At 42.2% G+C, this 22,577-nt stretch overlaps 1 protein-coding gene across 1 annotated transcript; it reads left to right on the forward strand.

Annotated features, from left to right (window-relative positions):
* The first annotated feature begins 17,831 nt into the window (after positions 1-17,831).
* On the forward strand, positions 17,832-21,464 carry pi15a (peptidase inhibitor 15a). The gene is made up of 5 exons (XM_061094222.1): positions 17,832-18,101; positions 18,850-18,968; positions 19,873-20,005; positions 20,095-20,210; positions 21,329-21,464. Exons 1-5 carry the CDS (start codon positions 17,832-17,834, stop codon positions 21,462-21,464), a joined length of 774 nt encoding a protein of 257 aa, XP_060950205.1.
* The last annotated feature ends 1,113 nt before the right edge of the window (positions 21,465-22,577 follow it).

Here is a 22,577-nt window from a genome sequence, read left to right on the forward strand (position 1 = left end):
AAACTCACAAATTTCAGAAAGCTGGAAATCCCAGAAAAATACAAAATCCAAAACACTTCATTAGACAGAATCTGACTCTCCTGTATCCCTGAGCATGAAAAGATCTGGATAGAGAGCATATGTAAAGTAAAGAAATCATTTTAAATGATCTGTTTCACGCCGGTGCTGCTTGGTGCACAGGCTGCCTCTGTGTCCAGCTGGAGGGGATTTGAGACAAACCTGGAGCTCAAAGTCTTCCAGTTAAAACAAAAAGCGGCAGCCTGCGGATTCCCACTCAGATGCCACTTGGATGCAGCTGAATGCTAAACTGAGATATTTATGTACAGTTGGTCTGTGTTTACATTCTGTGGTGTCTACGCGATCCAGGTTTTACACCACATTTGTAGGATCAGCTAATATGACCGGGTAAGTGTCTATTTGCTGGTAGCAAATATACAGTTTAGAAAATGGAGCTTCACTGATATAAAACTCCAACAGCAGAGAATGAGCCATCAAGGATTTACACGTTGATTAAAAGGAGCATGTTTTACAGGACTGTTGTGTTTGACTACTGCTGTGTTAAGTATTAACATTATAAACGGCCTTCAAATCAATATCTTGATTATTTCAAACTTTTTACCTTGATTACGATTAATGAACAATCAAAATTTGTATTCATGGATAAACGGGGCTTTACTTTGTCTGCAACAATGAAGTTAAAACACTGTGTTGTGTCATAATCTGCGGGAAGAACTTCTCTCCTGTCTGCAGAAGTGTGTGTGTGTGTGTGTGTGTGTGTGTGTGTGTTTGTGTTTGTGTGTGTCTGCTCATCTCAGTCACTCTTCACACAAACTGGCAACTTCTGTACAGCCCGACATCAAAATGAGTTTTAGTATCAGTGATGTTTGTTGCTAATTATCAAATAGCAAATTAACTTAACAAAGTGGCAAAACATCTGCTTGCATCATTAGCTTACGTTAGCATGCTGTTGTCAGCAGTTAGCTAAAAGTCAAAGAGCCTCAGAGTCTGTAGCATTAAAAAGACTTTAGCCTCTTAGTACTGTTGGAACACATGTCCACAATGTCCCAAAAACATCCTGTGATGTGAAATTTGAAAAATATTTAGCGATTCCTAAATGATTCAAGCTGTGGTTTATCTTGTTTGCCAAGTTGGCAAAATCTCCATTCTGCCGCACAGCATGAACTTGACTTACATAAATGTTTTAAAGCTAACGCATCTGCAATACCTATGGCAAAATGTGTTTTTCAAATTTTAATGGCGTGATTTGCAAACCAGACTGCCCGAATGTTTCCATCAAAGTTAAAGCATTTGGCGGCAAAATGAATAAAAGGGATGAATTAGAATGTTTTAAATTTCACTTATCAACAAGCTATGACCCATTTTCCTACTTTTACATAATTCCAACAAAACAAGTTAACTACGCTAACCGGCTGTGGTTATGCAGGTACCATATGACTGTTCTAGCTTTTAATCTACGGCAAGAATTCATATAAGCATTGAAGAGACGTCCATAAAGCTTTTCAACTTTTCCCTAAAATATCAGTCTGGCAGTTTCAGCTCACCCAGAAGCAAAAAAAGGTAATCCAGCTGGTGGTTAATTCATGGAAACGGTGGTGACTCAGAGTCTTACCATGCATTACGAAAAAGCCATTTGAAATTTGCCAGCTGATCTCATAGTAGAGTTTTAACAGTAGGTAATGTTACATAATTTGGTGAGCATATGCATCCTCACTGCGGTTGGCAGACTCCTGGTTGTGTCTCCGAGAAAGAAATCACCTTTCCCAGGGATTTCTTGAGCCAAACACGGACACACACACGCAAAATCGTGACTATATTTGTTCTTTTTACAGGGACTAAACCTTTTTGGAAACCTTTCTTCCTCCCAAAGGTCACAACACCGCCTCCTACTTTTACCGTCCGCCGTCTTGGCAGCTGATCCAGACATGTGAATGGAGTCTGCACCTGTTTTTCTTATCGATGGACTTGCTTATACCATTAACACTTCACACTTGTTGCACTGCATTTTGCGGAGGGTTCACAGACTGCGTTGCTGGCACGGGGGAAATACTGGGTGAGAAGTCATCCGATACCGCGGACTCACCGCCCTTCCGTCCTCAACACACTCTGTGCTGCACATTGACTGGAATGACTTTCGCAGAGGCTATAAAGCTCGGAGAGGAGAAGAAAAATCGGTTCTTTTACTTCAGCACCTGGTTCTGTTTTATTGCAATGTTCTTGATTGTTCGCAAGTCTGCATGCTGTCAAGGGGATGCCGAGGTATAACACAGAAATAATGAATTCTTATTCGTCGCTTCCATTGCCACTGGTTTGATTGGGATCGGTCGATCCTGGAATGGGATTGAAACACACGATATTGCGGCGATGACGCTCAAACAGCGACGCATTTCCGACCACAGGCTCCCTGCATCTGGAATCACTCTGCTACTGTGTGTCTGGGGACTGAGCTCTGTGGGTCAGAGGGCAGAGAAAGGTTTGTCATTACAACAGTGCAGTGTGGGAAATGCCTCAGAAGGACGCTGCTGCTCCGTCCAATCATAACAATGGACATGGAGGGAGAGGTGTAATGCTAGCTGAGGGGAACGGCATGGTCATTTGCGGACAATGGGCCAAAATTCAAAGAGAAAATATGGCTGCAGTTAACAGAAAAGGTGAGGGAAGGTTTTCACGCCACTGAAGGATTATGTGAAGAAGACAAAAATATGAATATTATATTAACGTGAAACTCTAGCGCTTATTGGGATTTCTATTTCTATTTATGTTTGTTATTCCGATCCAGCCATGAGTCAAGCCTCGTCTTGACCTAATTCTAGGAAGCTCTGCTCACCTTAGCTGAACTTACTTCAAATACTCCTCTAAATTCCAACTCATCCATCCACCTTGACTTCCTCCCTGTGCAGTCTTTAGTCTTTATACTCATCTACCCTGACTTCTTCCTTTGCTCATTATTACCACACCTGCTTGAGGGCTTTGTCACGTGAAAGTAAACAGATGTTTTTGAGTAAACTGATGCTGATGTTCTTCGATCGGAGTACAGTCTGTCATTCTTAATGGTAGCAAAGTTAGTTTTTTCTAATTGATGACACTGTTTTCATTATTAGAGGAACACAGTGTTTATAAGTCTAGTTTTTTTGTATAGTCCAAAAACACATTAATCTATCAATGTGTGCTTTTTCCAACCAGGCTCAGAACAGTGGTAGCTACAGGGCTGCTTATGAAGTCATGGAAAAAGTCCTTAGAAAAAGAAACTGAACTAGAGTTGCAGCATAAGCAGCAAAAATTGAAAACAGGTCTAAAGAAGTTAAAAAAAACAACAGATGTGATTATAATCCAATAGAGAAAAAGGTGAATTAGTAGAGTTGTAAACCCAACTCAAAAAGTATCAAAATAAGCCCAGAAATGGATGATACATCAGATCTTTACCAAGTCTGACGGTCAGATGCATTTCTTTGGGGCGGCAGGCTTGAGGTCAGGGGAGGCGAAACTTGAAATATAGAGGGGCAGAGCAGGGTCCTTCACCTGATGAGGGAGACTAACTGAATGGACCCTCTGCAATAGCTAACCCTCATTTACACATGTACTTCAGATGTGGTACCCTGGGGATACCTGATGTTTCCACAGACGACAAGAAACTCTCAGCAGTATCCTTAGATAGATCTGCAATGGGATTTCACCAACCACGGCACCAGTAGGAAAGAAGAAAAGGTGCCTTTGGACATTTTTACAATGGTACATTGTTCGGGGCATTTAGTATGCATTGGTGGGACCACATTATTGCAAGGACTGAGAGGGACACAATATAAACACAACAGCCAAATCTGCCTCTGTGGTAGTTCCTGCTATAGTAGGCATCTCAAGGACCACCTCCTGAGATCTTAAAGGATCGAATTGAGCTTAAGCAGTTATATGGGTTGTTACGGGAGAGTTAGTAGTATATTAATACCATTGGGTGGGGCAGTTATAGTACTCCTTGGTGATCTGCGGATATTTTGGCCTGAAGGAAAGGAAATCCCCTTTTCACATCTGTCAACAAAATCACTAGTTTCTCTCCTCTTCTTGCCATTTTTGGCTGTGAAAAACGAGCACGGCTTTGAATCCTCAGCCTTTTCATATTTCATTGACTCCTACCACTGTGAATTTGCTCTCACTGAGCTGACAGCTGTAGATTTTTCGATACATTCACGCTGCTGTTCCAACGACAACAAACTCTTTGCGCTCCCCGTTGCCAACAATCCCAGCGAGCAAAGGATCTGCAGTTTAAGTTTGCTCCATTTACTTTCCTCTTGTGGTGTCAATTTCAGTCTGATATTTTGAGATGATGCTCATCTGCTCAAAGGCAGAAAGACCTTGTAGTAATTGTAACCATGTGCAGCCCTTGCGAACATTGACAGTGTCTCTAGATGAGTCTTCAGAGCACTTTTGACATCTTACAGGAAACAGGGACAGGAAATGTGCATTTGCTCGGGGATGCTGGGTTGCATTGTAGACAGACTAACTGCTGAACAAACTAGAGCCGAAATCCAGCAGCAGGTTGGATTTGTTTTGGCCCGGGGTGCAGCGGTCTTGGGCCCCAGACAAATTTCCTGGTTGATAATAAGCAATTTCTGTTACAACAAGCAGCACAGCTTTGGGAAGATGGACTATGCGTGCAACTTAGATCTTTCATACTGGTGTGTAAAAGTCCCCCATAAACACACAATACACGGCTATAGAATAGAGACTTGGAGAAATAAATGAAATATTAAATGTGAAATGCTTTATGTAACGGGGATTTGGAGATTCCTGTGGGTTTTTAACATTGTTAGAAACATTTTGGTAAATTAAGTACACAAGTCATCAGGTTCAAATAAACTCTTCATTTGCTAAGAAACATTCTAGCCTCTTTCATCTCATTACTTTGGTTTCATCGCTCACAACTCTTTGGATTCACTCCACATTCTTATCAGTGATGTCTCAGCAGGGACAGGTAGCAGTCAATAGCCGGTACAACCGTGCCTTTCTACCTGCAGAGACCAAAAATCCATCAACGACAAGCTGGAGAACATAGCTGATACCCAATGGAGCTTGGATGAATGGATGAATGTGTGAACTGTGACTTGCATTTGTTTGGAAGATACAAACATGACACCCAACGACTGTGAATGTTGCTCCATATCTAATGGATGTGAAAACAGCCAAGCAGATGTGTTCACTAATCAAATTTACAAAGCGATTTCACGTGTTCAGCTGTGTTGGCTGCCAAAGTGCCCATGCAAGTATAATTTACTGTAGTAAACCGTCAGGGTGCATACAAGCAGAAAAATACATGTGTTCAAGTATGAATGAACTTTGTGGGAGCCACACAGTGTTCCTAATGCTATAATAGTCTTGAACTGGGATGACACTATACGGACTAAACTTGATTTTAATCCTGAATTGCTGCCCTCTTCTAATTTTTTATTTGGCCAAATGTCTCGACGATTTTTGTTGCAACACGTGCGCCTGATTAATTGCTCAAATCAACACCGTCTGGCTGTCGGATGATTGGATAGATTTCTGGCATGTCAGACATTTTGGTTGGCTCCGTTGCAATTTGAGCCTTTTCGTGGCCCAATTGCTGCATAGCTGCTGTCAAATGATCTATTATGAACTGTTTTGAGCTTACTTTAATATTACTGGAGTACTGTTTTACATGCTTTGGCTAGTCTTGACTGAGATAGCTGTGATATACACTCACCAAGAACTTTATTAGAGACACCGTGCACATACAGTACTGGGTCAGGCCAGTCCTTGAGATTCCCGTACACGTTGACAAGATTTCATCAAGTTATTTGTGCAGGTCTGTCAGCTGCACGTTCATGATGTTAATTGTTTGCTCTACCACAAACCAAAAGTTTCCCATTTGATTCAGATCTGGTGACTGGGGAGGCCTCTGAAGTCCACTGACACACCAAACCAGTTTGAAACAACCTCTAACATGGTGCATTATTATACTGGAAGTAGTCATTAGAAGGTGGTAGATTGTGGCCATACAGAGATGCACTGTACTCACAGACTATGGCATTGAAACAATCATCAATTGTGACCAAGAAAACCTTCCCCACACCATTACACCATCAGAATAGACTGTTGAGACAGGACAGGGTGGATCCATGGAATCTTGCCAACCATCTGAGTACCTCAGCAGAAATCCAGATTCATCAGACCAGGTTTAGTTTTTTTCCAGTCCTCCTCTGTCCAGTTTTTGTGAACTTGTGATCGCTACCACCTCATATTTCTGTTCTTGGCTGACAGGAGTGGAACCTGACGTTGTCTTCTGCTGTTGTGGACCGTCATCCACCTCAAGGTTGGCTAACATGCGGCTCTTCCTTTTATTTAGAGTATTTTAGAGCCTTTCTGTCAGCTCCAGCCAGTGTGGCCATTCTTCACCGACCTCTCTCACCCTCAAAGTGTTTCCATCTGGGACTGACAATCATGGCATGGTCAACGTAAAATTCGATTACACATTTTTTCCCAGTCTGATGTTTAATGAGAACATCAACTGAAGCTCCTGACTTGTAGCTGGATGAATTTTATGAACAGCTGCCACGTGATTGATATGAATAAGTATGAAGTTCCAACTAAAATGCTAATCTAGGGGAAAACCCTCTTCATATTCCATCTATACTCTTTTTCTGTCCTGTAACTTGGGTTGCACTTACTTATTTGATGCTATAAAAACCAAGTGAAATATCATGATTGACAGCTGAGCATGTGTATGGAAAGGACCTTCACACCAACGTCATAACACAATCCTATTTTAACTGGTTATATATGCATCAGTGTGTTCCCAAATATTACCTCTTGTTTGATGATGTAGAAGGAAAAGGTAATAATCCAGCTAGAGCTGAAATAAATTAAATTAAAGGTTGTGGTGTGTTCTGGGAAATTGTAGCTAGCAAGTAACTAGAAATGCTTAATGACACCACTTGTCCACAAAATAACCCCTGAACTCCACTGAGCACCACGTCCCGAGAACACCTAAAACAGACCGAGACTAAGCGAGTCCGGGGCTTCTCCTGTTACTGTGATAAAACGTTCGGACTGTTGCCAAGCACATCGAATGCTCAGGCTGGTACATTAAGAATTCACAGTACATGCTGCGCAGGTCAGGCACTGGACTAAATTAAAGCAACGGGTTTCCATTATGCAGCAATGACAAGGACGACCTTTGGATGGGCCTGATATTAACCTGGCTTTGTTTTCTTCTCATCTGATATGATGAAGTTAGATTTTTCAGTCCTGCTGCAATTGAACATAAATATCTGCTGCCCATCTAACAAAGAGGTCACAACCTGGAAGGCTTCATGGGAACAGACAAAATCAAATGTTGTTAAAGTGTTTTCTGGTCATTTGCATACAACTGAGACTGTTAATAGGCGAGGTCAGTCGGACGATAATCTATACGTGTGCATGCATCGGGATGATTTGAAATTGGTCTGGTGTTTTCTGTGATTCCAAGTTCAGTGTGCAGTGTGTAAACTATTTGGCAGATGGGATCATCATGAGCGCCAGAAGACAAAATGGGAAAGCTACCAGGCTGCAGAGAAGAGTCTAAACACTTGCTGATTCAAAGCAGGTTAAAAACCACCACAACTATCCACAGCAGCCAGACACACACACACACACACACACACACACACACACACACACACACACACATGCATATTTACACCTGAGGAAGCTTAGGTGAAACAAAGTAAGTTTACTATGTGGAAATTTTGTTCAAATGACACAGAACTTCCTCATATGATGTCATGCTTTGAAAGAAATAAATTGTATATTGTGTCCAAGAAGATGTTTATCTGTTTCTGCCAGGATGACAAACTGAAGGGATTATTATATCTTTAAAAGGGAGGAAAAATACGATACTTTTCAACATTCGCTGCTTTTCTTGTGAAAGGACAAGCAAAATGTTTATGCTATTGACCTCTTCTGTCACCTTTCTGCAAAGTGCTCACATTAAACACAGGCAAAATACCCATTCTCTGATATAGAACGATGTATAAAGGAATATTTGATACCGTACAGAAACTGAATAAAGATCACTCTACTAATATATATAAATATCATAGATATTCCCACACTATACATGCTTGAATTTTTCATAAAGTTCTGCATTGTTTCATGATAAATGCCAATATGAGTGACATCTTGATATGCATCCTGTTGACTGGTGTGAATCCACACCAGTTTAATGGGTTCTTCTCAGACCCATACCACATCCTTCCTTTCGTGGTAATCCGACCAGTAGTTTTTGCGTAATCCTACAAAACATCAACAAACGCAGACAAAAACATAACCACCTTGGAAATAACTAAAGCGAAAATATATTTGGATCCAAACATAGAAGAGGACCCACATCTAAATCCAAGAAGTAAACAGACACAAGTGGCTCAAGGCAGGGAACAAACATGAAGTGGGAAAACAGACAATAACAGGAAGTGAAATGCCCTGAAACATGTAACACAAGTAAGTGCAAAATAAAACAGGGGGTGATAAACTCAATTCAAACAAATTCAAATCTAAAAACCCAAACGAAAAGGAAACAACAAGTCTTAAGTCCATAAACACAACAACAAGAAGATCCACAAAGACATAAATCTGAAACCCACAGCAGAACACAGGCCCCAGACAGGAGGACTCACACATGTTAAAATGTCAAAACCTGACAGGTCAGTACGATCTCTGTTTGACCCAGTTAATCAACGATGAGGCTGAATGTTTTACTGCACTGAGGATGGATTACATGCAAGTGATGCTTTGAGGCTGCACTGTGGTGTTTTTTAGCTTTATGGATGCGAACATCAGATTACTCAAGTCTCGGTTTTATTCTTACGACTCTACACAAAATACAAGGGAAGGTGATGGGAATGTCATTACTGAAGTCTTTCAAGAAGGAGGGGGTGGGGGGCGGAGGGCAGTAGCTGTCTAGACATTTCACTCTAAACCACAAATTCCAACTTCAAGGTTGCGCGAGAGGGAAAAATCGGGGGGTGGTCAGCAAAGTTCAAAGGGCCAGCTATCCAAGAAAGGTCCATATTAATGTAATAAATGCAATCAGAAACATTCCTATGAAATTGTTGAGTTGTACAATGAGGGATATATTTGTGAAAAGTCCAGGGGTGGATCCAGGGGGGCACTGGAACACACAAGCGACAATTTATAAAATACATTCAATATGAATCAAAGCTATAGAGCTAACAGTAAACAAGGATGGATTTAAACATGCACTTTACTGAATCAGGATTTGTGAATGGATGTTGAACATAAAACTGGCCCCTCTGTGTAAATTGTGGCCCCCTTATGGCCCCCGAATTGGATCCGCAACTGGTAAAGAAGGATTATTACTATTATTGATGTTTTAGATCTAAAATACAGGGGAAATTGTATTTTTGAATCCCTCGATACTTCTAGCATGTTTTGTAGGATAAAATGAAGAAATTTTCTCTGTCATGTTACAGTCAAACTATGGGGGACCAAGACCCTTCAGTATTTGCTCCATAAAACCTGGGTTTGTTTGCACTGAACCAGAAGAACCAGGCTGTAAATTCTCGAGATGGATGCCACCTGCCGCAGCGGGTTCAAGCCCCACAAAGAGGGAGCGCGGTGCAAAACATGTGAGGTCACCTAGTTTGGACCAAAACAGGTCGAGTGAGAGGAACAACAAGTGAGAGCTTCCAGTTTAAAGTCACCGCTTAACCCCTCAAGCTTTATTTCCAATCACTCTGACAAATCAAATAAACACACCAAAAATAATGTCAGGAACACTCCAGCTGTGACCCCAAACTAGAAGACCTTTCTGGACCTGCGATTGGGAAATAAAGCATGAGACACTGGGACCAGTCCTGTCCACTGCTCTTGGGTGAACTTGGCGCAGCGATGATGACGAAGACGAGAGACCAGATCAGGGGACTCCCAGCAACCCCCAGAGACTCTGCTTCATCTTTTACTGAAAATCCATCACTTACATGGAGCACGGATCACATGAAAGCTCAGGCTCTCCTGATAAGCCGAGTCCAACACTAACACTGATGTCATCACAAACATGGCCCGGGCGAGAGCACGCTAATGGCTGATGATTATTCATTCGACGTCACTGACCCAGTTTGAAATGAGATAAATACGCAGGCCAGTTTGACTTTAACCTTCTTTTTAGGATATTATATTACTCACAAATCAAATGTGAGAGGCTGAGAGACTTGCTAAATTCCAGCGTGACGGCTCTTTTAGTCCACGACCTTCTGATATCTTAGACTTTGCAGCTTTATTTCCAGGTTTCTGTCATCGTCACATCATAATATTTTGAAACATGATGAAGCTGGAACAAGTCCCGGCTCGGGTTTGCAACACGCTTAACAAAATAAAACTTAAGCTATAGAAACATCTAGTTGAAAACTTTATGCCAAGTCCATAGCTCAGAAATCTACCTTGAGATCTAACTACCGTGAGATGGTTTCTCCAACAAGGGCTTCTACTTAGATCATGAAGTGGACAAACGACAGCGTAACAATGGCATTACTTGTGTTGTTGGGCTCTGTTGCACGGCTCCCTGCTACAGCAGCTTGAAACGGGCCCCAAATAGGATCAAGGACGAAAAGCTGACACAAAAAAAATAATCCGATATAACAATTTGCATATTCTTTAACGATGAATGGTACAGTTCACCAGATGTCACCGCTGCACTCTGGACACATTCTACAAGCTGCAACACTCGACTATGATTCCCAGACACACAAAGGCTCTGACTAGGTGCCAAGTAAGCAAGGATCAAGCCTTAAGCCACCCATGTAGGGGTAAGGGCTCAAGCTATTTTTCTCCACTTTGTGATAATGAAAACTTCTTCAGGGGTAGTGGTGAAAAATTGTAGGAAAATCCATAATCGATTATATTAGGACAAGAATCCTTATAAAAGGTATAAAAGTTATAAAAGTGGAGTTCATGCAACGGTTACTTTATGATCTCTACTCAGTACATCAGTTAGACGCATGCATTGTAATCACAAAGGCTAAATTGTCTTGACCCCTGTTTAATCCAGTGCAGGTATTATTTCTGTCACGGACAGGAGTCCCAGAGGCGCTGCCCTGCCACAGGTCCTGTGTGCCAGAGCCCGACTCGTTTTTCATCTTCTGTCTAGACTGTTTCCAGGCCGATGCAGCCACAGCCTGAACCCGCCAGCCGGACGGACATTCAGCGTTTGCTCCAAACTGGCCATGAAACGTCACGACAAATCTGCCTCTATCAAAAGAGTCTACATCCAATCTACATCCAGGAAACAGATTTTTAATTGTGTTAAACGTGTGCCTGTGACATTTCAACCCTTTTTCCAAGCATCAAATAACTAATTAATTCCAAACTTCCCTGAAAAATGAATACTTGCAAAAATATCAGTGAGATAAGAACTATCTAACATGACAGTAACCAACATTTTATATAACGTTAAGACTACTTCGACTTTTTGGTTTGGTCCATGTCCTATCCACTAACATGGAGGAGGCAGGACTTTAGACCAGCCAGCAACCAGGTGGCGCTTGATTCGCTTTGGCTTCACTATTGGGGAGCAGTCATGGTGACCATCTTCATAGCGAGTCAATGGTTTTGACCAACAACATTATGGTTCACAGCTCAAAATTTAGTAACAAATCAACTGCAGATCCAGTTTACAAGAGAAACTCAGATTGTCCTCTAGGCCTCGTACACCGACAAACGTGATGATCAAGAGCAGTAACACAGCGGTTTAAGTTGTTCATGTGCATGGGAACATGAAGGAAACAAAAAGGTCAAAAAACAAGTTTGTGAGCTGCTGCTGTGTTCACTGAGGGTGGTTGACATGAACGCCACCTTAAAGTCAGAAGAGTTCAGAGAGCAATCTAGTACAGATAAGTCAAACTACTCATACTATATATCGATGGTAGAACATTTTTTTTGTTATGCATTGATTCTGGGAGACAAAATATTCACCTTTGTCCCCATTCCCAGATAATGTAGTTCTCCCCCATCTCTATTATGGCCTGTTTTTCACCCCGTGGCAGTTCAGAACAACTATAAACACATTTGATTTGCAATGCGGTCGGACAGCACATCTTAAGAGACCATAAACAGACCCTAACTCTCCACGAGAAAGCAAATTAGCATATTTCCCAAAAGACCTTCTCACACAACGTCAAACTGTAAAACATATTGTGAAAAAACTAGGACAGGAGGTTGTTTCAGTCAAATCCAATCTGTTGGCAGTAAATAGAATTTGCTCTGTGTCCTCCCCGATCACAATCATTAATATTTACAACCTAGAATGTTGTCATCCCTATTTGTCCACACTGTAAATCTGCTGCTCAATTCTGTAAACACAATATCGATTGCATGTTGGGTCTGGCCTGGAGTTTTTTTTCTTTAGGGTCAAAATTGGGCCATTTGTCCTGGAATCAAAATGCGTTTCAGAAAACTCTGTATAGGTTGTTTTGGTTTTGGCAGCTCGCTCCTGAGTCCAAGGTGATAGTTTTTGTTACCTGCTGTCATGAAGATACATCATAAAACGTCTCGGCTCTAACTTTAGGTCCTGCTGGGTTTTTCATGTTTGCCTGTCTCTCTCAGCTGACATCTGAACCTCTTGAGAAATGTCTGTGTGTGACCACAGCCCGTCTCTGTCCAGTCTTACAAGGCCCGAGCATCAAAGATGGTTGTAAATGTCTTATAGATGGGTGAGAATATCTGGGCGCAAAGGAATGTAACATGTCAAAAATAGATGCACAAGCTGAGCAACTTATTCCTGAAGAAAAATGCCCCCCCGCCCCCCCCTCCTAGTAATCCCTCAGGTTTTTCCCACACTCCAAACAGTGTTACGGGAAAAGGGGGGGTTTAATTGTGTATGTTCTACCGACATAATGTTTGTTAAGATTGTTTGAAGCACTTTACAGGCCGCTGCATAAAGCTGATGGTGCAGCAACCGGCTAGTTCTTCTCAAGTCCATATCTCCAATCTTCTGTCATCTACTGTAGGAGTTAGCCACTGGATCAGCAAGATAATTGCACTTCTTTCTGCTGAATCCGAACCACTGTCATTGGCTGTTTACCCTTTATATTGCCTCAATGGTCTTTGCAGTCTTTGTCCTTTCTGTAACCGAGGTTGAGGACAGTCACCTCAGATTCCTCCAAACAACAGCGAGACTCGTATCCAGACAACAACAAGGGGAAACATCCAGTCCGATCAGACTCTCTCCACTCATGTTTGGAGAGGTCTGAGTTATTCAGTCAATGCTTCGGCTTTGTGGCTTTGGGTTATATTAGGTGATGTTTCACTGTAGTTACAGTACCAGCTGGCATTATAGCCGGCATCAGAATCCTTTGGAATCAGACATTATTTTATCAGTGATGTTATATTAGCACCTTGGTGTATATACAGTCTAAACACATCAGGAATTTAATTTAGAATGAAATGGGGGCTCAGCGAGGGCCCTCTTTGATCAGAAGACTCAGATATTTGTTGACTTAATTACGGTACTTGTTACTCTTCGGAGCTGGGAGGAGTAATAATCCAGCCCTGAACTTCTGATGAGGACACAGGGTTGAAGCGTTCTCACCCGTAGCTCTTTTCACTGTCAGCGAGTCTTCAGCCTATTGTCGGTTAGCAGACATTGTGAAAGGTGCAGTGTTTGCTATGTAACCGTATATTCCTCTGATACAACGCTTGCTGCTGCTTGGTGGATTAAAAGAAGCCTGGACAGCTTGAAGCTGGAGACTGGGCTACGGACCAACGTAAACCACTCATGAAATGTCACTATTTCTTTTTGTCCCTCGGCCAAAGTAAACCAACTCCTGACATCACGAGTTTCCAGTCCCGAAGCACAATAAAAATGCCTTTCAAAAAAATAATATAGTATAAAAAATATCTTTATTAAGCACTCTCATTCTTAAAAATGTGTGTTCTTGCGTTATTTGTATTTATCATCGCAGATTAAATAACAGTTTGACAGTTTATGAAATAAGACAGACTTTCTTGCCAAGAGTGAGAACTTTAACGCTACTTTTACGGCTTTACATTAAATACGATGACTCCGCTAGCAGTCAGTTACTTTAGCTTAGCAGGAAGGTTGGAAATGCGGAAACAGCTGTAAATATCCTGGATTTTTCTGCAGTCATCTAGCGCCACCTTGGAGCTAGAGTTAGCATAATAGCAATCAGGAGATGGAGCTGCTAGAGGGAGGTCCCACTAAACACATACTTGACCAATCAGGAGACAGTATTTTGGCTGTCAATCATGATATTTCACCCTCTTTTTATAGCAAAACAGCTAATCAAACTTTGGCTTCACTTCACTTATAGGGTGCAGTTATGTTCATCAGTCTATGGTCCAGCACCATGGGCTAGTATTTTTCAACATTACCAGAATGCTAAGCTAAGCTTAATTAAGATAAGCTAACCAGCTTCGTATTTCATATTTACTGTTCCAAACTCAAAATATGAAGCCACAGACAGGAGATTGTTATCATAGCTATCATTTAGACTTAAATCCTGGAGGATCAGTTTGCTTAAAATAAAGCTATAAGACCACAGCTTGTCATTTTTAGGTTGTCATTCAGATTTAATACACAAAATATAACATGTTAACTTTAGATCATGGCTAAAGTTAACATGTTAACTCTGTTAAGCTCACTGTCTCCTACTGTAGTTCTAGCTTCATATTTATCATTTGCACGTGAGAGGAGCATCAGTACTCTAACTCTTATCAAGAGAATGAATGACATGGTGTTTAATGGCAAAAATCTCAAGTTATTCCTTTAAGCAACACGATCCACAGTTTACGATCTCATCTTTCAAAAGACCACTAAACGTTTGGGTTTTTCATAGTCATATTAGACGTCTTCTTCGTCCGTCCAATCACATCGCCTGCTGCCAATGTCTTAGTGACTTTCCCATGCACGGCTGAGTCTGCCGGCGCAGTAACAATAGCCTTGGGTGGAGTGCACAGCTGAGTCGGAGTCTACAGCGTGTTCTTTGATCGCGGGACACAGAGAGATCGGAGTCATCCTGAGGAGCTTTTGTTTCTTACTGAATTGTCCAGATCTGAACTTTGTGGTCCAGACCTGGGTCAAAAACTGTCCATTCACTTATTTGCTGGTTGTTTTTGACATTCTGTGCATATCTCTGAGGAAACCATGTACATTCTACTTACTCAAAATCTATCTGCATTGAGTGATTTAAACAATAATCAATGCAACACTCATTGTGAAGAGCCTATTCTTCTTTCTTACTTTCCCTTTAACTCTCTGCTGAACGTCATCCACATGCTGGCACCAACACTGGGCTCTGAGAGGCCTCGGGAGAGGGGGGACGCACGGGTGGGAGGCGGAGAAAATTGGAACAATATATTGTAGGTAAATAAATGCTCTGTCTGAAAAAGAATGGCTTTCCAAAACAGACCCTAGGCCCCGTGGAGCAGCATGTGCCCCAAATAATGCCCCAAATTACCCCTCGGATAATATGATAATAATGCATCGACCTCTTCAGAAGTCATCGGGTTCACTGTGCACACAAGGCCCAGCTCTCTGAGACTGAGGGAATCTCATCTGAGGCCTTGAGGAGACTGCACGTGAAGAAACTGCATGTGTGTGTGTGTGTGTGTGTGTGTGAGTGGGAGTGGGAGAGAAAGAGAGAGAGAGAAAGAGAGAGAGAGATACTGTAGAAGTACAGTATTCTATTCAATCCCAGTTCCAGCTTTTCCAGAGTGAAACTAAACATTTCACTTCTTTGATTAGTCTTGGATCGAGCTCGCGGCCAAATAAACACAGAAATAGTGTGAAATGCTGTGAAATAGGTGTATGCTAAACTAATCCGATGATATGGATTATAATATGGGTATAAACCCGGGGATAGGATCTCAGCACCGTGTCAATCAGAGTCTTTGGCTGCACGGCGGATCGAGCTGGCCGGAGAGTGGCCTGGGCTATTGATACCAGATGAGAGGATGAGTCAAAATACTGAGCAGATGTAATGGTGCGCAGTCATAATAGGGATAAAGAGGAAACAAAATCACACCGTAGATCTAAAGACATTAAATGTGAGGAAATGGCTTTGAGATATTTGTATAAAGATAAGGTTTTTGGGAGGAAAATGCATTTGTCTGATTTTTTATCTCTAACTAGGTTTTTAGAGCTCACCTAAAGATCTACTTGAGCTCATATTTTGTCCCAATATGTTATTTCTGCAGATGTAAACATTGTTGAGCCCAAATATCTCCAGCTTCCCCTCTAATAGGAAAAATACATTTCTGCTTGGTGTCCTGCCATTCGTAAAGTATTGGATCAGGTCTTGGAAGTCTAAATATTCAGCTACTCTGCCCTGAATTAACCGCTAATTCTGTTGACTTTCACTCTATAGAACGGACGGTCAGCAGTGGAGAGTTAGGGGCCTGAAATGTATGGATGGTGTGAGGCGGAGGAGGCAACCTTTGCTCTGCATGCACCACCCCTGAGTGATATATCCCCTCCACCGGCTCCAGCACCTGAAAAGTCCATCACTTCTAAAGAAGACTTTTGGGAAAGCACCAGTTGTCTGCAGCAGAGAGAGGAGGAGGAGAGGGAGAGAGCGAGAGAGAGAGAAAAGGGGGGGGGGGAAGGGAGGAAAATCGTTCCTGCGTCACGTTGCTTTAATTTGTTCACCAGCTGCCAATGAAAATTATGACCTGCAGAAGGTTTTTCCTTTTTTCTCTGCTCTCTCTCTCTCCTCTTTGGCTCAACATCTGCCCGGGCAAACCACACAGCTGGAGCCACACACTGAACAAGTGTAATATTCACAGTTTAATGAATACGACAAAGAAGACAGATAGGACACATGGACCCGGACCTCATATACTGATTTGACTCATAACAGGCTGTGGGGCTTGGATCTTGGATGCATCGAGGGACCATGTGGTGCGTGTGGGAAGTGTAAAGTTTTATCACCTGTATGGAGCCGATGTGATAGATCAATCAAGGCGGTTTGGGATATTCATATTAGGATTAGGATATAGATCAAATCATGAAATGCATCCTTGTAAAATTCAGCATCACTCCAACAATATGCATAATAAAGATTTGTAGTATAGTTGCTTTTGCATATTGGGATCCCCAGGAAAAAAGGGGGCATTAATAGACATTTAATATGCTCCATCCTCTGTGGTTGTACTTATTAAACAAATGTTGCCCTGCAGCTGCACAAACCCAAAGCAGATGTCCTGGTGAAATTAGGCAAGATCCACAGGGGGATTAGGTTTAGCAGAAACCAAACACCGCGGTTCCAAAAATGATGCTGCTTGTGAGTCTGTGTGTGTGTGTCTGTGTGTGTGTGTGTGTGTGTGTGTGTGTGTGTGTGTGTGTGCTTCAGGTGACGAGGAGGGGCCGTGCGTATACCTCGGCAGCAAGGCGCACTTCCTGCATCGTCCTCTGCGCTATATAAACCCGCAAACACGGACTTCTCCTGAAGCACTCACAAAGTTTGCAAAGCTCAAAACCGCCTCACTCTGCAGCCGGGCAGCCCCCCCCCTCTCTGCGGACCACTACCGGAGCCTCTGGAGGTGATAACAGCCTGTGGCACAGAGAGAAGGCACCGTTACGCACGGAAAGGTAAGAGCAAGGCGCTTGGAGCTATGTCTCTGATATTTCTGTTTTAATCTGTAATGCACTGGAGCCTTTAAAGTTTGGTTTGACCATATCTGATAACTTATTTTTACGCACCACTACAAATCAAAACAAGTCCGTCCTCTTCTCTTTTTTTCTCCAGAGCGCAATCCAGGATCCGGGATCTACCGTCTGCAGTGAAAAAATGAAGCCTCAGTTATTTGCCATAGATCTAATATTCCTGTGCATATCATGCGGAGCAAGTGCATTGGCAACGACGTTTCCTGGTGTGTCCACGTTCTCTCCAGACGCCAATTTTACCAGTTTTGGCGCAGACCGTGGAACAGACGCCACGACTCTTTCTAAAAGCAGGAGGAAGCGTTATATCAGTCAGAATGACATGCTCGCCATTCTTGATTACCACAACAAAGTGAGAGGGAAGGTGTTTCCCCCTGCGTCCAACATGGAATACATGGTAAGTGTTCATTCATTCTGATCAATGCATGGTTATGGTTTCATGTTTTGCATGTTCAAAAATGACCAATCTGCAGGAATCCAGTAGATTTAATTGTGTTTTTTGTGCAAGAATCAATAGAGAACACTAAAGTAAAGTGATTGTCTATAAGTTGCACTTGGCAGCTTCAGCTGTTCAGCACATTGCTCTGCAGGAGACCACCAGAGTCGTCACTTCCACAGGGACAGGGGTCATGTATGGTATCAGTAGCCTGATGCTGGCAGTGTGGGATGGAGACAACAGAAGCATTGAGTTGTAGACGTGATGGAGAGCGTTTACATTTTTGCAAATATCAAAGCTTTTAAACCAGATTTTAATTGATAAAACATATAACATATGTTTGTATAATTATTTGACATATGCAGAAGCTTAACGCTCATTACAAAACTTAGAATTTCAGAAAATTGGGGAATCATGGATACGACTGTTGACATGTTTAGATGCTTGTCATCGTCTACACCAAAGTGTTCTGAAGATCATCAACCCTGGGAATCGAACTTTCTCCTCTTACGTAAACTGACTGATCAACTGACTGTGATGGATGGTTTGTGCGTCCTGCCATGGCAACACCTGTAACAGGGCCATGAACTCACAAAGTGCCGACTCTTATGTCACACCTCGCTGCTGAATACGATCTGGTGTTGATATTTTCCAGCAGTTGTGTAATGGACGTCCATGTTCCCACCATCTCCCTGTGTGTGTGCCCTAGGTGTGGGACGAGACTCTGGCCAAGACGTCAGAGGACTGGGCCCACGCCTGCCTGTGGGAGCACGGGCCGCCTCACCTCCTCAGGTTCCTGGGTCAAAACCTCTCCGTCAGGACAGGACGGTGAGTGACCTCTGACCCCCCCTCCGCCGCCCTGACATCTGCTGCTCCTCTCAGGGACGACTCTCTCTCAGCAGTCATGGTCGTTGCCTTGCAGCCCCCTACTTCTTTCTCCTAAAAGTTGTTGCACTGTGACCTGGTGACTGCTTGAGGAATGCTCCTGTGACACCTCAAATAAACAAAAGCTGTGTTTTCAGCCATGACCCATGAGGACAAAGGCGCATCCCTTTTGTGGGTCTTGACTTTCCATTTGGAAATACATCACCTCGGCGTCTTCCTGCACTTTTAGATTTTTTATTGAGGAACCACATGAGCAGCCCTTGTTTGGACGGTTCCTTGTGACCTGCTGGGAGATTTCTACGCAGAAGTTATTTCCCCAAAAAACAAACAATGCAAAACCAGATTTATTGAACAACGACAATGTTGATCTAGTTTAATATGATGTTTCATTTGCTGGTGTCAAGAGCAACAATTCACCATACAAAACATGTGCACACATGGATGTGGATATTTCAGCAGGTCTCTGCCGCGATGCAGCACAAACGCACAGATCAGTTTGTATTAGCAACAGATTAAACTGGAACGGCACTCACAGAGCTCACAGTTCCCCAATGAGTCCAATTTTAAATGCCAAAGATCTGGATTTCTATTTTAATCTGCATCAAATTGCCCAAACTTATAAATATAAGCCCACTAAATGTGACAGATTTAATTTCATCAAGATCAATGAATTATTCTCTGTAAAATCAACAAAATTGTTAAAATCTCACAATACCACAGCATTCCACCAAATTTCCTGGTAATCTTTTCTAATAGCCAAACAAATACAGCACTAATAAGACGTTGCTCACTATTAGCTGTGATATATTTAACACTGTTTCTGACTGAACACTTCTTTTGTTCCCAGCTATCGATCCATTCTCCAGCTGGTGAAGCCGTGGTATGATGAGGTGAAAGATTACTCATTTCCGTATCCCCGTGACTGCAACCCCCGCTGCCCTCTCAGATGCTATGGACCCATGTGTACCCATTACACACAGGTACGCGGACAACAGTCAGTATTAAGTGCTGTTAATACTGTTGAATAGGTGCAACAGGGATATTAACCGCTGGTGTTTCTGTTTTGCAGATGGTGTGGGCAACCTCCAATAAAGTTGGCTGTGCTGTCCACACGTGCCACAATATGAACGTTTGGGGCTCAGTGTGGAAGCGGGCAACGTATTTAGTCTGCAACTATTCACCCAAGTAAGTACAGTCTACTTCCATCGATCAGATGTAGTGTTGTGTGGTGAGGGCGAGTCGATTCTGCTGAACCTGTTAACCTGATGACGACGGGTTTAATCTCAACACAGTCCGCTCTGTTCTGGGCTGAGTTGTGAAATGCCACCCAGGCTGCTGTGAGGTTCAGATACCAGCCTGTGATCCGGTACCGCGTTGCCACAGCTCCGCAGACCCACATAGCAGAAGAACAAATTCCAAGAATCAAAGGCCGTTCGGACATGTGACTGACTTGTGACCTAGGTTCTCTAATCCCACCGGTTCGAGATGTTTGTGAGAGTCACAGGCTCAGGACACCGATGACCTATTTTAGCAAAGCGAAAATGAGCACTCTCTGATTCTTAGAGACACAAAGTTGTTGGTTCGGACAAAATTCTGCTTTCTGATCACTGTTGTCAAAAGGCAATGATATATAATGTTATTACTTTATACTTATTTTTCTGTGGTTAAGTTGTCAAACAATGTATCTTTGATAAACACGTTGAAATCTCATTTTGCTGCTGACGAAAATAATCTCGCTACAAGTTTAAGACCATTTTTCATGATCTTGACCAGTTGCCATGACAGTGTAGTATAGAACTATATAATATAGAACAATTGGTTATCATTATCATCAATGGTAGTGAAAACAGTCATAATGCAACGCTACTTCACGACCTCATCCAACTAGGTATTTTGTTATAGTTTTGATTGGTCGTAGTTGCCAAAGTTACATATTGTGCTTTTAAATATTCTCCGAGCACTTTGAGGACACTTTGGCAAACATGGCAACAACTCTCTACGCTGATGATCATGTAATATGACTGAAAGCCCCAGAGCAGCTACTAAATGGACTCTGAGATGAAACTGATACGTCAACTCCTGATCCCAAGCAGGAGGAAGAATGAAGTTTCAAATAGTTTTAGGAATATAAAAAATAGTTTTGTTCTTAATGTGTCCCAATCATTAAACCTCTCCCAATATTTTACCGTCAGTCATAATGGGGGATTTCTGCTCCGACACCGATTCAAGTTCAGGTTCCACTTTAAAAACCAAGTCTGTGGTCACTGCCAGGTTCACTGACATGGCGACTCTCTGTCTTTCAGGGGGAACTGGATCGGAGAGGCCCCCTACAAAGTGGGCGTGCCCTGCTCCGCCTGCCCCCCCAGCTACGGGGGCTCCTGCAGCAACAACATGTGCTTCCCTGCCCTCAAGACAAACTACCTGCACTGGTTCAAATAAGCACAGGTCTCCTTTTTGAAAACAAGCCGACAACCCACAGTACCACAAAGACATTGTTTTCAATCCCGTAAGGATTTGCACAACAGTCGTGGACCACACTATTTTGTATATATGGGCTTATTTAAAGACACAAACATACAATTTTTTTGAAGGCAGCAGACAGTTTAGCGTTGGTGACTTGTAAATACGGTGTAAATTAATTTGTTGCGATTTGATGAAATGTAATTTATATGTAGAGTGGGTCCTTGAACACAGTACACACTTTTGTTGTTTGACAATGTGGTAATTGAGGACATGACACCATCATAGCTGCTCATACCTGCTCACTCTGGTGCTACTGGCATCACACCTTCCCGCTGTGTGCTCTGCCTTCACAGGAATGCTGTGACACACACACATCAAAGCCTTTGAAATCAGAGGGAAAGACCGACTCTGGTGGTGTCGGCTCGGTCGCTGCCGTCGACCCTGCAGTACGTTACAAACTTCATTCTCGAGTTCAGCGCATTCTCCATTTTTCGAGATCGGGAACCAATCGGCAAAAGTTCTTTCATTGACAGAAGTGCACTTACACTGTAACCTAAACGGAAAAGGAATACACGTCGCCTCTTTTAGAAATATTGAGTTTTTTCATTTACACAGTGAATTTGCAGCTTTAATCTGCACTGATTCAGTTGAGTTTCATCACATTTAATCCTTTTTCACATTATATTTCAAATAATACACGACAGAGAGCACATACATAAGTCTGACCTACATATCTTATCTATGACCGTATTTGTTACAGACTATATTGATAAACTGTATATATACATGAATGTCTTATAGTGGACAAATGCAGTGTTTGTATGTTGTAGCGATGTTTCTTTTGTAGTTAGGCACTCAAGTGCACCTTAATTGTTTGCAGATTTCCAAAGTACTGGGAAGTTATCGTTTGTTTTGTACATGTACATAATCAATACACCTCCTTAAACTTCAAGTACTCTATAAGTTATTCATTTTTATATCGGAAAAAATATTTAATTGATATTCTTTTTGTGTAATGTAAGGATTGTACATATATGTATACAATTTACTGAATATAGTTCATTCAACTATTATAATGGTGTGAATGAG

This window comes from Limanda limanda, chromosome 20, assembly GCF_963576545.1.
Source record: "Limanda limanda chromosome 20, fLimLim1.1, whole genome shotgun sequence".
In the NCBI taxonomy this organism is placed as follows: Eukaryota; Metazoa; Chordata; class Actinopteri; order Pleuronectiformes; family Pleuronectidae; genus Limanda; species Limanda limanda.

What these genes read in the sequence shown, in the direction of transcription:
- pi15a (XM_061094222.1), top strand. Translation starts at nt 17,832, where the DNA reads ATGAAGCCTCAGTTATTTGCCATAGATCTAATATTCCTGTGCATATCA. An exon ending in CTCTCCGTCAGGACAGGACG is followed by an intron (nt 18,969 to 19,872) that starts GTGAGTGACCTC and finishes TTTTGTTCCCAG; the next exon opens with CTATCGATCCATTCTCCAGC. An exon ending in GTCTGCAACTATTCACCCAA is followed by an intron (nt 20,211 to 21,328) that starts GTAAGTACAGTC and finishes TCTGTCTTTCAG; the next exon opens with GGGGAACTGGATCGGAGAGG.